The 18162-nt window shown below is 43.3% G+C and overlaps 2 protein-coding genes across 8 annotated transcripts in view; one reads left to right on the top strand and one right to left on the bottom strand.

The window, feature by feature from the left end:
* Positions 1-3150, bottom strand: part of SCFD2 (sec1 family domain containing 2) — a 199821-nt gene extending 196671 nt beyond the window's left edge. Inside the window, exons 1-2 of the mRNA XM_056362349.1 lie at positions 3131-3150; positions 1027-1877 (exon numbers count right to left, since the gene is read on the bottom strand). Coding sequence (XP_056218324.1) covers positions 1027-1877; positions 3131-3150 — 871 coding nt within the window. The remainder of the gene's footprint in view (positions 1-1026; positions 1878-3130) is intronic.
* A 2038-nt stretch (positions 3151-5188) lies between these two features.
* The window catches only part of FIP1L1 (factor interacting with PAPOLA and CPSF1), a 42997-nt gene continuing 30023 nt past the window's right edge, over positions 5189-18162 (top strand). For 2 of the 7 annotated variants that reach the window (XM_056332952.1, XM_056332934.1), the window contains exons 1-8: positions 5447-6081; positions 6824-6863; positions 9147-9204; positions 12637-12740; positions 14957-15018; positions 15214-15321; positions 16470-16600; positions 16879-16947. In XM_056332952.1, the coding sequence (XP_056188927.1) occupies positions 6000-6081; positions 6824-6863; positions 9147-9204; positions 12637-12740; positions 14957-15018; positions 15214-15321; positions 16470-16600; positions 16879-16947 (654 nt within the window). In that variant the 5' untranslated portion in view covers positions 5447-5999. The other 5 variants (XM_056332989.1, XM_056332982.1, XM_056332944.1 and 2 more) reach the window with 5 other exon arrangements.

Below are 18162 nucleotides of genomic sequence, written 5' to 3'. Positions count from 1 at the left end.
GCTATGAAACATGTGGTGGCAAAATACTGACCTGAATTACTGTCTATAGGTAATGGAAACAAACAAAACCAGGCCCACACACTGTATATGTGAGCAGATACATACGACAGGGTGAGCAAATGCATCCACTCCTATATCAGTTATTCTCCAAGTTTACCATTTCTTCTGAAGGATGGTTATTCTAGAAGCGAGACCCTGATGCAAAGTTTTTCTGAGCCACTGGCCCAGCACCTTGCTGGTGACTTGTTCCCTCAGTCTTTCCCTTTCTGCCCTTTAAATACCACACCTTACCAGCTTAAAAGACTTTACCTCGCTTAACAAGCTTTCACATTGATTACAATACTTGACATGTTATTTCTGATTGTTTCCCAGTGGACTCTCATACCACCCTCTACACTTCTCAGCTTTCGCATCAATTCTGCATTAATTTGCAGTATTATATCTACCATATGGTTCATTCTTATGCTCATTTGCTTCCCAGAAAGTGTCATATAAACAGTTCTGTGTTGTTTTTATTCAGAGATAATGTTTTGCAAGTTAACACCACCAGCCATGTGCAAACCAAGTATGATGCATGGCATATAAAAACCATATATATACACACAACACACACACACAGACAGGCACTTTCAGGCATATAGATATAACTATATCTACACAAGACAGGTGCAGTACCAAGGGTGAGCTGGTACTGGAAAATGCTTTGCAGTAATCCACTAGGCACAGCCTGAAACACACAGACCGTTTCCTTCTCACCATGGGATGACACACAGACACAGCCAATTCTAGCTCACAGCAAAGTGAAAGTGTCAGAAACAAACCCTTGCGTTCCCAGCAGAGCCCTCTGCTTCATTCTTTTGGTTTCCATGACCCACTAGGGAGCACGGATGTGTGAGCAACCACCACGGCCACAGTGTTAAATACACTCCCAGGCCACGAGGACTCCCGCAACTATCTGTAACCTTCCTGATGGGGCGGATGCAGGCCCACAAGGACGACAGCCCCCTCCAGCAGTGGATTTCTTACCAGCAAGGTCCAACGTCCTGTCCACGAAGACGATGGAGGCCTTGTTAGTGGCCATTCTCCTCCGGTTCCTGGCTGGGGCATAGCTTGCCAGCTCAGCGGCGACAATCCTGCTGAGGGCCCCCACGGCGAAGCTCTCCTCCCGCAGGCCCAGGGCGGTGAAGAGCGCGTCGAGCTCGCCCACCAGGGCCCGCACCGCCGCCCGCAGCTCGTCCGGCAGGGCGCCCAGCCCGAGCTCCGCGGGGCCGGGCCCGCCGAGGCCAGGCAGAGGCGGGAGGAGCGCCGTCAGGCCGGGCAGCAGCCAGAGCTCCGCCGAGACGGGCGCCAGGAGCGGCGGGCCCCGCAGCACCACCTCGGCGCTGCCGCCCTCGCCCATCCACCGCCGCAACGTCTCCTCCAGCTCGGCCGGGCCGCCGCCCTCCGCCTCGCCGCCGGACACCAGCGTGCAGTGCCGCACGGCGCCCTGGCCCAGCACTCCGCGCACGGCGGCGGCTGTGCCGCCCCGCAGCGCCCCGCTCACCACAAAGACGACGCGGGCCGCCCCCGCCGCCCCGGCCGCCTCTCCCGCCTCAGCGGGCAGCGCCCTGACGGCCAGCGCCCCCGCCGCCAGCAGCTCGCCCGCCCCGCCGCTGCCCCAGTGCAGCGCCTCGGCGGACGCCGCGTCCAAGAAGACGACGGCCCGGCGCGCCCTGGTGAGCACGGGCTCCCAGGCCTGCCGGCACACCCGCCGCAGCTCCGGCACCGGCACCGCCATGGCAGCGGCCAGCGCTGACAGCCGCAGCACAACACACCGCACGTGCCCCGCGCGCCGGCGGCGCCGCGCGATGACGTCGAGGACGCTGGTTGGCTGCCCACTGGCGGGAGGGGCGGGGAGGGGCGGGCGGTGTCACCGCTCCCCCATGGCGGAGGCGTGGTTGGGGGTAGCGGCGTGTGCGCGGGGAGGGAGCGGTCCGGGAGGCCGCGGCGGGGCTAGCGGTGCCGGCGCGGCCTTTCCTCTGGCCGCTGGGGCTGTGTGGTACGGTGTGGTGCCCGCCCCCAAGGCCGCTGCAACCTGGGCACCTGCCGAGGGACTGCCCGTGCAGCGCTCCTGCTGCCCGCTCTGGGACCTGGTGTCCCGGGGCTGGCCGCGGCCTGCTCTGCCGCCCAGGGCTGTTACACCGCCAGAGCAGCAGCAGGGATAGGCCTCTGGGAGGGGAGAGGGTAGGGGGCTCTTCTTTTTGCTGACAGTGCCAAATCCTGACAAACCTTAAAATGTTTCTGTCACCTACCGTCTGTATTAGGAGCTCTGCCGCAGCCTGTAGCCCTGGGCAGTGCTGGGAAGCAGGGCTGGCCACCCACAGGTGAGGCTTGCCCTGGCATTTCCCTGAAAAGGCTGGGAGCTCCTTTGGTCTTGCTCCTGGTAAGTGTTAACAGAACTCAGTGTCACTGTTAATGTGCAGCACCAAAGCGGTGTCTTTGTTACACAGAGAGAACAATTGTTGCACTCATACTTCTTCAAACGTACAACACTGGAAAGGTAAACCTTCCATCACCAATCCCTGTCCTATAATTTTGTATTTCTTGTGTTAGTATTAACAAATCCAGTGGTTGATGAACTAGGCTCAAGAAATGTTATCTTAAATGCAACTTCTATGATACACAGTTGGAGACACAAAAAATCCCATTCTCCTTTAAAAAGCTCTTGATCTCAAAATCAGTTTCAAAGCTATCTAGAAAAAATGCCATAATATGTATCTACAGTTTCCTCTCCCCAGAGAACCGATGGCTCGCTTGCAAATCTGTGTCCTACACTGAATTTCACTAGGGCAACCTCCTTAGCACAGAATGAGGCATATGCTTTTTCTGACGTAGCGGGATTATCAGCAATAGCAAAAGGATAAATTACTTAATTAGCTCATCTACTATCTTAACAGGTCTTTTTAGGTCTTTGCAGGTTTGGCTGGTTTCAGAACATGGAAAAATGAGTAATGTGGAATCACCAGACTTCCAGTAATGAAATTAAACCCTTTCCTTCCAGTCTGCACCATGTACATTCCTACCCCAATGCCTTCTTCCAAGCTCAGACTTACATCTTTGTGCTGTTCCAGTCCCAATCTGTTATTCTAACCTCAGGGCATATAACTTCATGATGCTCTAAAAATATGTAAATTAATAATCTCAACTATTTTGATTTGAAAAATGAATGCCAAGAAAGGATTGAGGATTGTTAACCACTGGGCTCCTGGATTTACTCACAAGTAGAATTACCCTCCTCTTGGACTGAATTACCTCAGAGATTATGTATCTCTGAGCTCTTGCTTTATGCTTGAGTGCCCTGGACAAATGCTAGATATATTATGGCTTGTCCAGCTCTTCAGTTACCATTTTTAAAAGGCTGAGGGTTTTTTTCAGACGTATTGTCAAAACAGCAGATGCCTTTTTAAGAAAACAAATAACTTTTTTACTTTATAAATACTTTATAGATTTCAATAATTCTGCATAGGCCAATGTTGAGAAAAAGGATTACTAGCCAGAAGACAAAATGAGTTAATCAGTTTAAAGCACAGTAGTTAAATTGCAAAACAAAATTATTGAAGTAGTTTTTACAGCTTATTTTATCCCATGTGCAAATTTACAACTACTGTGTTAGAAAAAGAACCGTCTTAAAAGGGTTCTGTAAACTTGGTATCTTGTGCGTTTCTGGAGTGTAACCGGTGAGTTGTTTACGCAGCTCACAAAGATGTTGTCTTCGGTCCTCAACCTTTTCACTGCTCAGGGCCTTAGGAGTAGCCTTTTTTTCATGCGCCAGCTGCTGCTCCCCCTCTGTGCAGCAGCAGGAGAAACTTCCAGAGGCCAGGACTGGTGAGAGTTCTTACCTTTGAGCAGAATCTAGGCCAGCACACTATCCTTGGAAGCAAAGCTGGAAACAGGTTCAGAGCACCCTCTGTCCAACCAGAGACAGAGGTGGGTAAAGATCTTCCTGGGGGAAGTGGAAGGTTTGCAACTATTTTCTAGACTTAGCCTTCTTGGGTCAGCTTCCCATGGTCAAGCTGTTCAAGATGGATTTTCACATCACCACCAGCTCAGTGTGACATCTATTTAAAGGTTTCTACAAGGAAAATGCTCTGAGGGTCAGCATTGATGTATTTTAAGAGATTTTATGTTCTACACCTACTCATGAGTTCTCTTTGTGGTGTTTTCCACAAATGTCTTTTCTTTCTTTTTCCTTGTGTCTGCAATCAAAGGAAACTATTATGAGTTCTACCATGTCATTTAATGTTGGCCTGATGTGTGTGAAATGGCCAAGTAAACAGAAAAGGAATGAAAATTAAGACAGACACTAATGCCCAGTAAGAAGTACTACAATACAAATTTGTTTTATGAGAAACAAGCATCTAGAAATGTTTTGGGTAAAAAACACCTTTGTTGGCTCCACTACTACGTGTCTAAAAAGTGGAATTGCATGATGAAATCCTATCCGGTTATACCACATAACTAATGATCTGTACATGACACCCAAACACTTATTTCACAGGGAAAACAATGCCTTTTGAGTCAGTAGGTTGTTCATGTGAACTCTAGTGAAATGTCATGCCATATATGAAACTTTAAAACAAGGTTCTCTATGCAGACAATTAAAATAAGGTTTCCCCACCCATAGTTGTGAGATGTTTATAATACAGTCACGTCCTCTAGTCTGATTTTTTACAAGCTGTCCTGCTGTGAAAGAGGGTTCCCTGTTTTAGTTTTGACAAATATCCTAACACCCTGAAGGCTCGTTTGTACACGCAACTGGTCAAATCTTGTGTTGACAGTTGTTGTTTCTTAAATTTTCTCATGAATCTTGTAGTTGTTCATGCAGCATTCACAGATGTAAAATGAGAAGTCAGTAAAAATAGCTTGCTATTTCCCACCACTTCTGAAATAGCACAATTTCTTCATGAAATGCTCAGTTACGCTCTAGAATATTCATAGCACGCTATGCATGTTAAACTCTTGCAGGAGCTAAAAATAAGATTATGCAATTTGTGGAGAAAAAAACACACACATATAAAGAGTTGTTAAGCTTAAAATATTACATCCAGCTGGGAGAGTCCCTGAGCTGAGAGCTAGGACAGAACTAGTAGAAGAGGCAGCGTGTTTATCCTGTGGTTATGCTCCCCCCTGGCAGCTGCCATCAGCCGCCAGTAGAAGCACGGCACTGGACTGTACGTGTGTTTGGCCAAGTCCTGCTTCTGGAGGTGGGCGAGGATGTCCTGGAGGAGATCGCCACGCTGCCGGTGAGCCCTGCTGAGGGGCGGACCGGCCTTCGGGGATGCAGAAGAGCACGAGGACCGCCGAAGGCAGCAGAGACAAAGGGCAGCCAGAGGAAGGAAAGGCGGCTCCGGCCGGCACGCCGCGCCTCGGGAGCGGGGGGAAGGCACCGCCGAGGTGAGTCCCGGCGACGGGCAGCGCACAGAGCGGGGCCGGGCCGTGCGAGCGCGGCCCGGGCAGCGGGGCCGGCAGTCCCCGAGCTGGGCCCGGCCTGGCCGCACGGCCGCTCCCCTTTCCCCTCCGGCCCGGCCCGCTCCTCCCGCGGGCTGCCAGGAGGCCCCTCCGCTTCTCCCCACTCATGGCCCCCGGCCCGGGAGGGCCCCTCGGGGAGCGAAGGCCGCCGCGCCGCGCCCGGCCCCGACCCCTCGCCGCCCGGCCTCCCTGCGCGGCCGGGCGCCGCCGGGCCGCCCCCCGCATGCCCGTGCCCAGGGCGCCGCGGGGCCGGGCCGGGCCCGCTTCCTGTGCGTGTCACTCACTCGGCGGGGGAGGGGAAGCGCCGAGCAGGCGGCGGCTCCTCCGCGAGCGGTGGCGTTGGGCCGGGCGGGCGCTCGCAACCCCCCGGCTGCCGCGCGGTCGCGGCCTGAGGCGCCGGCGGAGGCCCGGGGCGGCGCGGCGGTGCTGCCCAGCGGCGGGAGGCCCCGGCGCGGCCGGGCCTGGGCTCTCGCGTCCCGCGGGAGGCGGCCATGTCTACCGGCGAGGTGGAGCGGCTGTCGGCAGACCTCGGCGGGGCTGCTGGGGACGAGGAGGAGGAGTGGCTCTATGGCGGTACGGACCTTCCCAGACCCTTGGCCCACCACCACCCCCGCATGCCGGCCCGGCGCTCTGCCCCTCCGCGGCGGCAGAGGGGTGCGTGTGGGGGCGGGTAGGCCGCGGCGTGCGCCGCTCGGCCAGGCCGGCCCGTGGCTGACGGCGGCCGTTTAAGAGGGTCCCCCCCATTCCGCCACCCCTGCGGCTGCTCAGTCCCCTCCTCCTGGCCGGCCCTCCGGCGGTGCCGTCCCGGGCCTGTGCGCGGCCCCCTCGCCGCCGCCGCGCCGGTGGCTCCCTTCCCCCACCCCTGCGGGCGCTCGGCTCCCGGGCTCTGGGGCGCTGCAGGGCTCCCGGCCCCTCTGCCCCGGCCGCGCTGGGCCTCGGCGGCGGGAGGCCGCCCGCGCCCCTGCCCCACACGCACCCCCGGCGCGGTCGCGCCGCTCCCAGAACCCCCCTGCCCGGGCTCCCCGCGGTGAAGTACTAAAGCAGCCTTGACCTTTTAGGCGTAAACTTTCTTTACAACTACGGACTTTCTTTACATAATGAAACCTGTAAACTGAACCCTGCTCGTGCGGTGGACCTGTCAGCACAGAGCTCTGGGAGGGCTCGGGTCTGCTCGCCTGATGTCACAATTGAAACGTTACGAAAATGTCTCAGTAGTAAACTGAGGAGTTACCTAAATAATCTGCCTGGCAAGGTGTCTGCCACAGTTTGTATTCAGGGGATTTTATTCTTAACGACTGTGTTTTTCTTTTGTTAGATGAAAATGAAGCAGAGAGACCAGAGGAAGAAAAAGCTAGGTGAGTATCTTGACACCTTAGCATATCTGCACAAAACCTGTATTCGTTATGTTCTTCTGCATAGCTGCTTGAAAGCCCCTTGCACCTGAACATGCTCTGGTGTCTTTGAAAACCCTCTTAAGATACTGTGTTTGGCCTGCTAGAATGACCTGGCTTTTCTGTGAAATGGTTTTACCTGTGAAATTGGGACTGTTGGGTATGAAATTTATTTCAAGTTTTAATTGTATGGACAGCAATAGCCTCTCACAAAATGCCAACAGTTCTTTTATTTCTGCAATCATTGTGCCTTTCAGTCTTAGTAATGGATCAGGACTTCATTTGTTCTTGATAATTTAGACATTAAAAGACAGCCTGTCTCCCAAAGAGTTTACAATGGAGTTACAAAAGGAGGAGTACAAGAAAGCAGTGGAAGATCACTAGCCAGCTTGACATGCAGGTCACGTAACACATCTGCTTGGGATTGTGGAGTTGGTTTCTTTATTAGTAAGAGAGTATTTGAAAGAAATTTAGAAAAGCTTTGGAAGTATTTGGGGAAGCCTGCCTGAATTATAAGGAGCTGTATGAGAGAAGGCACAAAGATGCTTCTTTAAATGTCTAGCTAAGTTGATGGAGGTCAGTAGCAAGGACGGGCTAGAAATGGGAATGAGTCTCTCGTACTGAATGAAAGAAGTCTCCCATTTGGTAAACTATGGAAATTATTGATTGTCAAAATACATTTGCAAAATAAAAAGGGGAAGTCAGTGCAAGTAAACATGTGTTGTCATTTTCTCTAAATGCATCCAGTCAACAAAGATTTTTTTTCAATGAGAACTCTTGATTTTAGTTATTCTTGGTGGAGTTCTGGTCTGTAAGCTTGCTCAGTTGCCTTTTTGAACTGATGTCAACTTTTGACAGGCACAGTGCGATACAGCAGTAATGACCTCCACCACTTGACTACATATGATACCCTTTTGAAGTGGCTACTAGATGCAATTATTTGGTTCCCATTAGTTCTTGTAGTAAGAAGCAAAGTTGTTTCCTGTCACCTTTTCCATGTCACTTAACAGTTTTCTAGACCCATGTCGCCTTTGTCTTAAATTGTCTCTTTTCCAAGACAAAGAATTCTATGTATTTGCTCTTTATTTGGAAGCTATTCCATATTAATTGATTCCTTGTGCTCAGTTACCTTTACCTGTTGTTTAAGAAAATTATTTGCATGGGAACTGAAATTAACCTTATAAACAGTGTTTTTACACCAGTTTCTGGCCAGTAGTGTCTAGTTTGGTGTTTGGCTGCCTCAATACATAGTTTTTGGACTAAAAATCATAACAAATGGTAGCGTATGCGTCTTATGAGTTGTGTTTGGAACTCTTGAAGTGTGGTGGCAGTTCACCTCTTAAAAGTTCTGTTTTCTGGCCTCTCAATTTTGGCATTCTTTATATATATAAAAAATGTGAGGTTTTATTCAGGTTTTCTAACTAGTCTGTCATTTTACTGGGACCATACCTGGGCTGTGTTGGGTTTTGGTGCAGTGCTCATGAGTGGGTATTTTGCCAACAGAAGATGGAATCAAAATTATTCTGTTCGATAAAAATGAACAGTTGCTCACTCCATTTCAGAAATATCTTTTTGGTGAAACAATGTTGTTTCTAAATAGCTCCTTGCTTACGCTGCTATTTGTGGTGCAACACTGTATAAGAAACAGCAGTAGGTAAGCCCAGTGACACAGCTCATTTGCATGGATTTGACAGTGCTGGTCATTTTAGATGGACCAGTAGTTTTAAAAATTTTACAGTGTTCAGTCTACAGTTAAAATATAATTGAGTTCATCATTGAATCATAGCTATTCCATATGGTGGAAGAAAATTTCACAATGCAGATGTGGGAATTCTGATTTAGTGCCACATTACCTATAGGTATTTAAGTGTTTTTTCCATTATGTCTTTGAAAAGTGTCAGTCTGTAGGGAAAAAACCCCAAACCTGCTACTCTTCCTTTATATATTATGAAAGATTTCACTTTGATTTCAAAAGAGGATCCAAGTGTAGTGCCTTATTACTTCCAACTATTCTACAAGCATCCAGTTACTATGAGTTATGATAGCTACTTATTATCCTGCTAATAAAAGGGTTTATTCATGGAGATTTTTTTAATTTTTTTTTTTTAATTAATGCAGAAGATAGCTGGAGCTTTGGCTGTTCTCTGGAATGATGTGGCAAGGCTTTTTTCATCATTAGCTCACGCATCTGAAATAATATATGCATAAATACCTAGTTTCATCTTTTCCTGTTTGTTTCTGTTTAAGTGCTCCACCCCCACCTGGAAATGAAGAGGAAGCTGCAGAAAATGGCGTTGTGAAAACGGTAGTTTTAAATGTGTTTTTGAAATACTGCTTTAATTTGTTTTGATTTATGGGGTATTCATAATTTGGCTAGGATTTATAATTAAATGAATTAATGCGTAAGTGTATGCCTTTGATTGTTTTAAATATTTCTTTTTCTGAAAGGTGTTTGACACTGTCTGCACATACTCTGTAGAAATTACTATATCAAATTTCCAGCTGCAGTCTACTTTTTGAATGTAACGCACACAAGATAAATTAATGGTACTTCCAGGTTTTTTGGGGGGGAAGACAGTGCTTCAAGACAGCTGTGTCTTCTCAGAGACATCCTTTTCAAAATGATACTGTCTCTGTTTTTCCTCACTGATAGGGAAATAAAATTCTGTGATTATTTTTCTTTTTTGGAAGTGGTAAACAGTCAGCATTTGCAGAACTGTGGAAATATGGGTCAAGAGATGAGTTACACGTGCCTTACAGAGGCAACATAATAGACTTGTTTGGTAGTCTTCGGTGTTCAGTATGTCTTATAATTTGTCTTAGTATGATGAAGGAAAGGACCAGGAAATGAGATTTGCCGTTGCAATGATGATAAAAGGCCTCAGTGAATGGGAGCAGTTTAAATTTGTTCTATGAAAAAGATTGTAACTTTACTTAACTGGAATTTTTTTAGCTTTTGTCTTGCAAAAACTCTCTTAAGTGATGCAGAAACCAATATCATGGTATTTGTGCAAGTTTTAAGGACTGGCCCCTCAACAGTATATTTTTTTTTCAGTAAGATTAATACTTTAATTATGAAAGATTACAACTTATTTAAAGTTGGGGAAAAAAACTTAACCAAACCTTAAAAAACTTATTTTAGTTGTTTAAACTGAAAAGCTCTTTTAAGTGCACCAAAGGCTTTTTGTCTTGATGCTAATACTGTATGTGGGCAGTAGATTTAATATGTTAGGTACAATGAGACAGTAGTATACTTTTTTGGACTTGCTTATTTTAAAATACTTCTGAAAATCCTCATTGGTGCTGCTCCCTTGTACTTGCACATCTTTGTATTTTTAACCTACAGAAAACCTAGCTTTGTTAGGATATCATTTGAACATCTCTGTAAAATTGAGAACTTCATGGTAAAAGGTGCACATGAAGGGTCAGCAGCAACCTGGAAAAATGGTGTTCAAGTTGGTTGAATAAGAAAAGGTGAATATTTCTGTGAGGAGGGAACTAAGAAGTCATTGCTTATAAGTTCTGGTTGAAAAGGTGCATGCTCCAGCCAAAATTTTATTTTCCGTTTGATGCATTTATAATGGTGCTGTACTGTGTGGGTTTCCTGGTGTGTGAGAGAGTGGTGAACTTGTACTTCTCAGCTGTGCAGCACTGGAAAACTGTCTTCTGTCTTCAGTTGCCATTTACAGAGTAGTTATATTGATCTGGACTCCCTCCCACCCACCCTTGATTAGACTCTTAATTGTTATGTAAATTATTTTGTATGGCAAGGATGAACTGCACTCCAACACTTTATCTTCTGTGCAGTTGCTTATTTTTGTCTACTTTATGTACCAGGCAAGTTAATAGACAGTACGACAGATAAAGGCTAGAGCTTGGCTGTGCTTGTGTAACTGCAGGCTCCCTGGGCAGGATCAACTTGGCTTTCGTACGTTCAATCTCTAGCTGAAGGACTCAACAAGTATGTGGATAAGGGTGATCTGGTTGATAAAGTTCACTTGGATTCCACAAGGTTTTTGAAGAAGTTCCTCACCAAAGGATTTTAAGAAAACTAAGCAGCTATAGAATGAGTCCCACATGGATAATTGATGCATTAAAAAAAATTAGAGGGTAGAAGTCAAAGTTAAATTTTCACAGGAAGGAATGTCACCTCCAATGAGGTTCTCTGCAATGTTGTGCATAACTTGTGCTGTTTAATGTGTTTATAAATTATAATTTATATAAATTATAAGGGGTAAGTTGTGGGATCATGAGTTTACTGATATCAAAAAAATATCTATGAAGAGCTGACTAGTTAATAAATGGTTATTGAAATTCTGTGTAGAATAAGAATAATTAGGTTAATGGGAGGAAAAACAGGTTTACAAATAAAATGGTCGTCTCTGAGCTGATCATTACGACTTAGGAGGGATGCATTAAGTTATGTAGAAGGTTCTATGATACTGATGATTAAGTGCTTCTCTGGAGTCTAAAAAGCAGTCAAACCTTGAGGTACAGCAGAAAATGAATAGAGAATAAAATGAAAGATATCTTTATGCCATAAATCCGTGGTTCAGTTGCACTCTGAATTCTGTGTGCCATTCTGTTCCCCTCATGCCGTAAAGGCTTTACTTCACCTGACAGAAGTGGAAAGAAGAGCAGCAAGAGTAATAATCAAGGTAGCTTCCATAAAGGAATGGCTGAGTAGGTAGGCATACCTGGAAGACAGGCATGCATAGGTTATGATGGAGGTCAACAAAATCATGTATGGAAACTATAACACAGTCCCTTCCATGTGAGAACTGGGACTGTTAAATGAAAATTGTAGGAGCCAGGATGAAAACAAATAAAATAGGTTGACTCTTCCTGCAGTAGACAGTACTGTGGAAATCCCTGCCAAAGAGAGTGTCACTGCTGGGAGCTTATATAGAAAGTCCAGGGGAAGTCTAGGCAAGTACTTGAGAGAAAGATCATTGGAGGTTACTAAATAGACAAACTTTAACTGGCTTAGGAAATGCCCTGGGCTGGTAGTAATCGGCAGCTGAAAGAGTGTGAGGGAGCAGCATCATATGTGTTTGCCCTGTTTTTTCCCTCTGCTGTGGTCTCTGGAAGGGGAAAACCAAACCAAACCACTAAACACACCTGAAACAGTGAACTAGATGAACTCCCGGTATGAACTGGCATGACTGTTTTATTTACTAGCAAGACTGAACGCTGTGGGACAGAACAGCATGCAGTGTGCTCTTGTATCTCATTTTTTCAGCCTGTTCAGTGAATAATCTCAAGTATTTATATAGTTTACTGATGTTAGGAACTGAATAGAATTGTCTGAAGTGTAGTGTTCATCTACAACTGGAAAAACATTTATTAGAGTTACTCTGGTTATATCATTCAGGATGGCAAGCTCCTGTATATCTTGTAAGTTCTTTCCTGAGTGGCAAGAGTAGAACCAGCGTGTACGAGCTAGATAGAGGGAAGAAGGATATTAGGTAGTAGAAACTATTTTCTGTTTGTTTTGGAAACAGAGCTTAGTATCGAAGATACTTCACTATTTTGATCTAGATATTTCAGCTACTTGTAGCATTTCAGCAGATGAGCCTCCTAAATTTACTGTTGAAACTACTCAGTTCTGAGGTCTAGGGAAAGGAGAATTATCTTCTTTTGAAGATTTCAAAATGGATAGTTTTGTCTGGATTATTTTTCCACTGTAAAGGTAAGTGACTGATCTTTGTCTAAGCAATGACTTTTTCTTTCGTAGAAGGTGGCAGAGGCTGAGGATGACAGTGATAGTGATAGTGATGATGATGAAGATGATGTTCAAGTCACCATAGGGGATATTAAAACAGGAGCTTCACAGTATGGGTAAGTTACTTGCAAACATTAATGGGGAAACTTTCAAGATTACATTTAATTATTAATTCAGGCTCATTAATAATTGTCAATGCCAAATTATATGCATGGTTAAGTCTCAGTTTAGGGTTTTTTTCATTTTTTTAATGATGTTTTTAATGATACAGTGACTGGAAAACAAGAAAGTTAAATGAAATCAAATGTCATGAAGGAAGAGCTGTTGTAAGAGTTAAATTTTTTCAGTTTTTGTGAAATAATTGTATGAAGTTTATAAAATAGCTGGGTTTTTTATGGAATGGCTACATTACATAGATTTTTAGGGTCATTATTGTGATGGTGACATTTTTGCTGCAAATGGTTGAGTGGTAAGCACAGCAAACACTAGAAGCATTCTTCCTTGGTCCTGTTTGTAGTGGATACAGTTCTAATTAGACTTCTATAGTTTCCATTCCTATTGATGTTCTCAAATGAGATTTTAATGTACTTCAGGATGGAGCTGCCAGTCTCTGGAGACAATTTCTCAAGATCAGGGTTTAGGCATTTGTACCATACAAGATTATTTTTTTTGCTAATGTTACTGCCTCGTATTCTTTCTTCTCTTGATCACGGGTTTGTTTCTCACTGAACACTTTTGAGCAGTGTTAATTTTACCCCGAATTATGAAATACTATATTTCATCATATGGCAGTTTGCTAAGGGAAGTGATTTGCTTGTTTGTCTTGGCAATCTTAATGTTTTTATGCTTATTGAAACCAGAGTTCCTAGGGGGTCATTTCTTAACAGAATTGTGAGAGGTCTGCAGGTAGATCTTGACTAACTCATATATTATTGTGTTCTTAACTTTAGAATGCAGGTGACTTACTCACTTTTGAAGCATAATATTTGTGAACTTCCAGTATTTCATATTATAAACTAACTGTGCAAATCAATGTAATACAAAAAAAATAGCAATTATTTCAGTTCTTTATTTGTCTGCTTTCAATATCTTCTAGTATGCTTGTGGTGTAGGCAGTAACCTCAAATTTTTTGAGTCTAAAGCAAAACTGGATTTGTATTCTCAGTGGATTTGCCGGTGCTCTTCCCATGAATACAGAAAACAATGAGCAGATGATCCTAAATCTAATTAGAGTAGAAAGTTTTATGTAGAAATGTCTGAAAAAGCTTTTTTATGGGCAAATTGGACAGAAAGTTCATGGAAGGGCAGTAATCTAAAAGAAACTCAACATTGCTCATTGCTGTTCATTTTTGCTTCAGTATAGCAAGTTCCTTTTACAAGATTAAATGATTTTTCATGTAGTAGTCAACTGCTGTTTAAAAAAGCCATAAGATTTGTTTGACAAATTCCTGCACAAATACAGCAGGGCAGATCAGAAGGTTAAATGTTTTGTGTTACTTTTGTACTGTTGTAGGACTTAATTGAAAACTGAAACTGCATGGAAGTGGTACTGTAGACTATACACTGCCTTACAATTACATGCTCATCTCATTATGTTTATGGGTTGATACCACCTGTACTCATAAGCTACATTGCATGCAAACGGTAGTGAAAGCTAGCTCTTAATGTTCCAAATGAACAATACTGTAATTCCTATGGTAGTTAAATCAGTTCAGTGTCTATGTTCTAAGTGCATTTTTGTGAAGAAAGTACTCAGGTATTTCAGAAGGTGGAATGTTAACATTCTTCTCTGTTGGTCACAAGGATAGGTGATTGCTAGGACTACATTGAAACAGATGACCTTTCAATCATTGTAGAGAAATGCTTGTATTTTCCCTTTCTGTACAGATTAAATGGAATAATTATGAAAAGAGAAAAGGATCTGTCTATACCCTTTCTTTTTTTTTTTATTATTTTGTTTTTACTCTAATCCCCAGAGTGTCATCTGTATCCCTAAATGAACTGCATTTTTCCTTTCTCTCCTTCTGGTTCTGTCCATTCTTGTTTCTATCAAGGTCTTTATCCTTTCAACTCAGGAGGAGTGACTGGGACTTGCTTCACAACTGTTTATTAGTTGGAGAAGTTGCTACTGAGCATAGAAAGGTACACTCTCTTCCTCCTAGGCTGATCTCTTTACTTTTACAGTGTTACCAGCTTGGAAAGCTAGAGATTCAGGATGGTGATTGAGTCTGGGTCCAGTTTGTTTCTGGATCTAGCTAACTCTTGTTTTGTGTTTTCTTCTGTTTTAAGAGTTTTCTCTGTCTAATTCAGTTTTTTGTTAATTTCTTTTAAGTTATGGAGCGACACCTGTGAATCTCAATATTAAGACAGGAGGACGAGCTTATGGATCTTCCGGTAAGAAAATTTACATAGTAATATTAGTAAAAATGCAAAAAAATGTTACATTGTTTTGGATTAAGGAAATTATTTTCACTTCCCAAACTTCTTGATAAATTTAAATCTGACATTTTATTTCTATTTTAAGTGTATTACAACTGTTAAAACTCTGGTAGAGACGGAAGGCTCTAACTTTCTAACTTTTCTTCACAGGTGCAAAAGTTAAGGGAGTGGATCTAGATGCACCAGGCAGTATTAATGGTGTGCCACTTCTGGAAGTAGATTTAGATTCATTTGAAGATAAACCTTGGAGAAAGCCAGGTAATGCTCTGGTTTACATTAACTGATATGTAGGTATTCAGCAGGTTATTTTAATAATAATTCCCATCTACTGCACATAGGTGTTATGTACCCAATAGCTAGAAGATGCTGTACGATATAAGTTGGAAACACGCATATAAGTTATTTGTTGCCTTTCTGCTGTGCCACAGAGTGTGTATGTGTGCCATTTCTTAATATGCATCCCACACATGTATCAGCAAAAAGAGACTGTAGGACATACCCTTTATTTATTTTTTTAAAATACCTGCATATCCTGAAATTTCCTTGGAAATTTGTATTTCTGTGGAGGTTACTGCCATTGGTCTCTGCCACAGGACAGAAGGTAAAGCAGAACAGAACATAGTTCTAGGAGGTTTGAGCGTGAAGAATGGTGAAACGTAGCTTGTGCTTCTCTGTGTTCATGCATAGACATCCGCAAGCTTTGAAGAAGCTGGTACTACATGGGCTTTCCATAAGTCCCCTGGGTGTATTGTCTTACTGGCTCAAGTGATTTGGCCAGACCTGTCTAACACCAGCCTTAGCTGGTTTTTGGTTTAGTGGCAGTACACCTTGCTGCTCTGTATAGTTTTTTCTAGTGTTAGTATATTGTTTTGGCAATGCAGTAAGTGTCAACAAAATGAAAAAAAGCTGCCTTTGATAATATTCTGGTGTTTGAACTGTTAGCTATTTGAAATATATTCTGTGCATTTAGTTATGTCTGGTCTCTCTTTTATAATAAAAACACTGCATGGCATCAAATGAAACTAGGAATCAAAACAAAATGAGAAGTCATACAGAACAAGCAAAAGGGAGTGGTTCTTCACTAGAACATACAGCAAACCTGTAGATTTTAAATTTATCCTATTGTAAAGATGTGTGGATTATAATATCCTATGATATTCTGTAAATATCTAATTTAGATCCCTGAGACGAGATGCTAGGAAAGATACTCTTTCCTAACGTATTTATAGTATTAGCCATGTATACTCTTATACTGATGTAAGACTGTATTGTACTTTTCAGTAGTATGTTTTCAGATCATTACCTAATCCATTTTGATGTTAAAAATAAAGGTTCAGTGAAGTATGTTCAGTGAAGAAAAGATGAACTTTGTAATGACCTAAAACCCTATACTTCTCTGTTTAAAGGGGCTGATCTCTCTGATTATTTCAACTATGGGTTCAATGAAGATACCTGGAAAGCTTACTGTGAAAAACAGAAGAGAATACGAATGGGTCTTGAAATTTTACCAGTTACCTCAACCACAAATAAGATTACGGTAATTAGTACAACTTTTGTGATGTTCTATGTGTTTTTCTCCCTGTGAAGCTGCTTGTGTGTCATAAGCTTGTTCTGCCCACTTTGGTGCATTTGTTAGAGTTTGCACCTGACTCCCCACCCCAAGCTTAGAGTGTTTCTGTGTTGCTTCACTGGCAATTTGTGTGGATAGTGTGACAGACTAGCTACAGCTAGATTGCACCTGTACCATTATTCAGACTGTGGCCCATCATTAAGAGTTGTATGGTATCTTAATGGGCAATGTGTTATTTAACTTAGGCTGAAGACAATGCTATGGAAGTAAGACCAAGTGCAGAGATTCTCGATGGCAGATACCATCTTTTTAAGGTGAATTTTAGTAAACTTTTGTTGGTTGCTCTCATGTTTGTTTAGTATTGCTTACCATGCCACCACAGTCTGATAGAAGAACAACTGAAATGGACATAACCATTATTTCAAACTCATCTTATACCAGTGACTTTCTGCCTACGTCACAAAATGCTGATTTAAAAAGCGTGTCTTTAGTTTGTCATCCTTCTGTGAGCATGTGAGTTAGTGGCCTGGTGAACTAACAAATTTCCTAGCGAAGCTAATTTTTCATTATGTGGTGGTTTATTTTTTAGTTGTAGTGCATTTATTTGTTTGTGCAGATTAAAGAATTTGTGCAGATGTACTGGGAAAGCTTTTGTAGATTATGACATGTTTATTTTTCCTGTGGCCTTGTAGCTCTTACTGTGTTTTGTAACACTTATCTTTGGCAACGCTTGAGATGTGAAAATCAGTCTTCCATATTTTTCTGTTGACCTTCTGGGATTAGAGGGCAATTTATCAAGCTATGTGTAATTTTTTTCCATTTGGAAATGCTGATTTTCAGAGAGCAGAAAAATCTGTATGACAGGATTTATTTTAAGGATTGAACATTTTTTCTAACTTATTTTCTTATTTACTCTTTTTTTCATACTAAAGTTGAAATTAGAATACAAAGGTTATTTTATTTTCAATATGCAGTCATTTTGGTTCTTGACCTGTCATTAAACTGACTTGGAACTGTTTATTACTGTCATCTGTATACTCCTGTGACAGAAGTGTCAACTTCAGACAGGTATTTTTGTTTCCCCTGGTATGCCTTTTGAGGGTATGCGGTCATTTTGACTTTATCTTAGCAAGAGCAGATCGGCTCTGTGAGGCTTTTTGACTTCCTCAGTTACCATCACAATAGTGTTGTGCAATGGTGGAAATGGCGGGCAATGGGCATTAAAATTTGCAGCTGGCTATACTCTCAAATTTTTCTTAACTGTTAGACCTGGAGTAAGAAGGGAAAGTATTCCAAACCAAAGTTTCCCCTGTTTCTAGCTCAGTATTGATTCTCTGGGGGTCCAGTGGTCTAACAGTACCGGTAATAACTGTTGTAAGACTCTGAATTAAGAGTTTGTCATGTGTTTTACAGGGAGTTTACATATAATTATTAAATAATTTCATTAACTTTTTTCCACTGTTCTGAAATACTAAGTTTCATGTAAATTACATGGTATGTTTGGATTAATCTTCTGTAACTGTCAAGAC

The sequence above is a fragment of the Falco biarmicus genome, chromosome 1 (genome assembly GCF_023638135.1).
Source record: "Falco biarmicus isolate bFalBia1 chromosome 1, bFalBia1.pri, whole genome shotgun sequence".
In the NCBI taxonomy this organism is placed as follows: Eukaryota; Metazoa; Chordata; class Aves; order Falconiformes; family Falconidae; genus Falco; species Falco biarmicus.
This window is presented reverse-complemented; position numbering and strand designations above follow the sequence as displayed.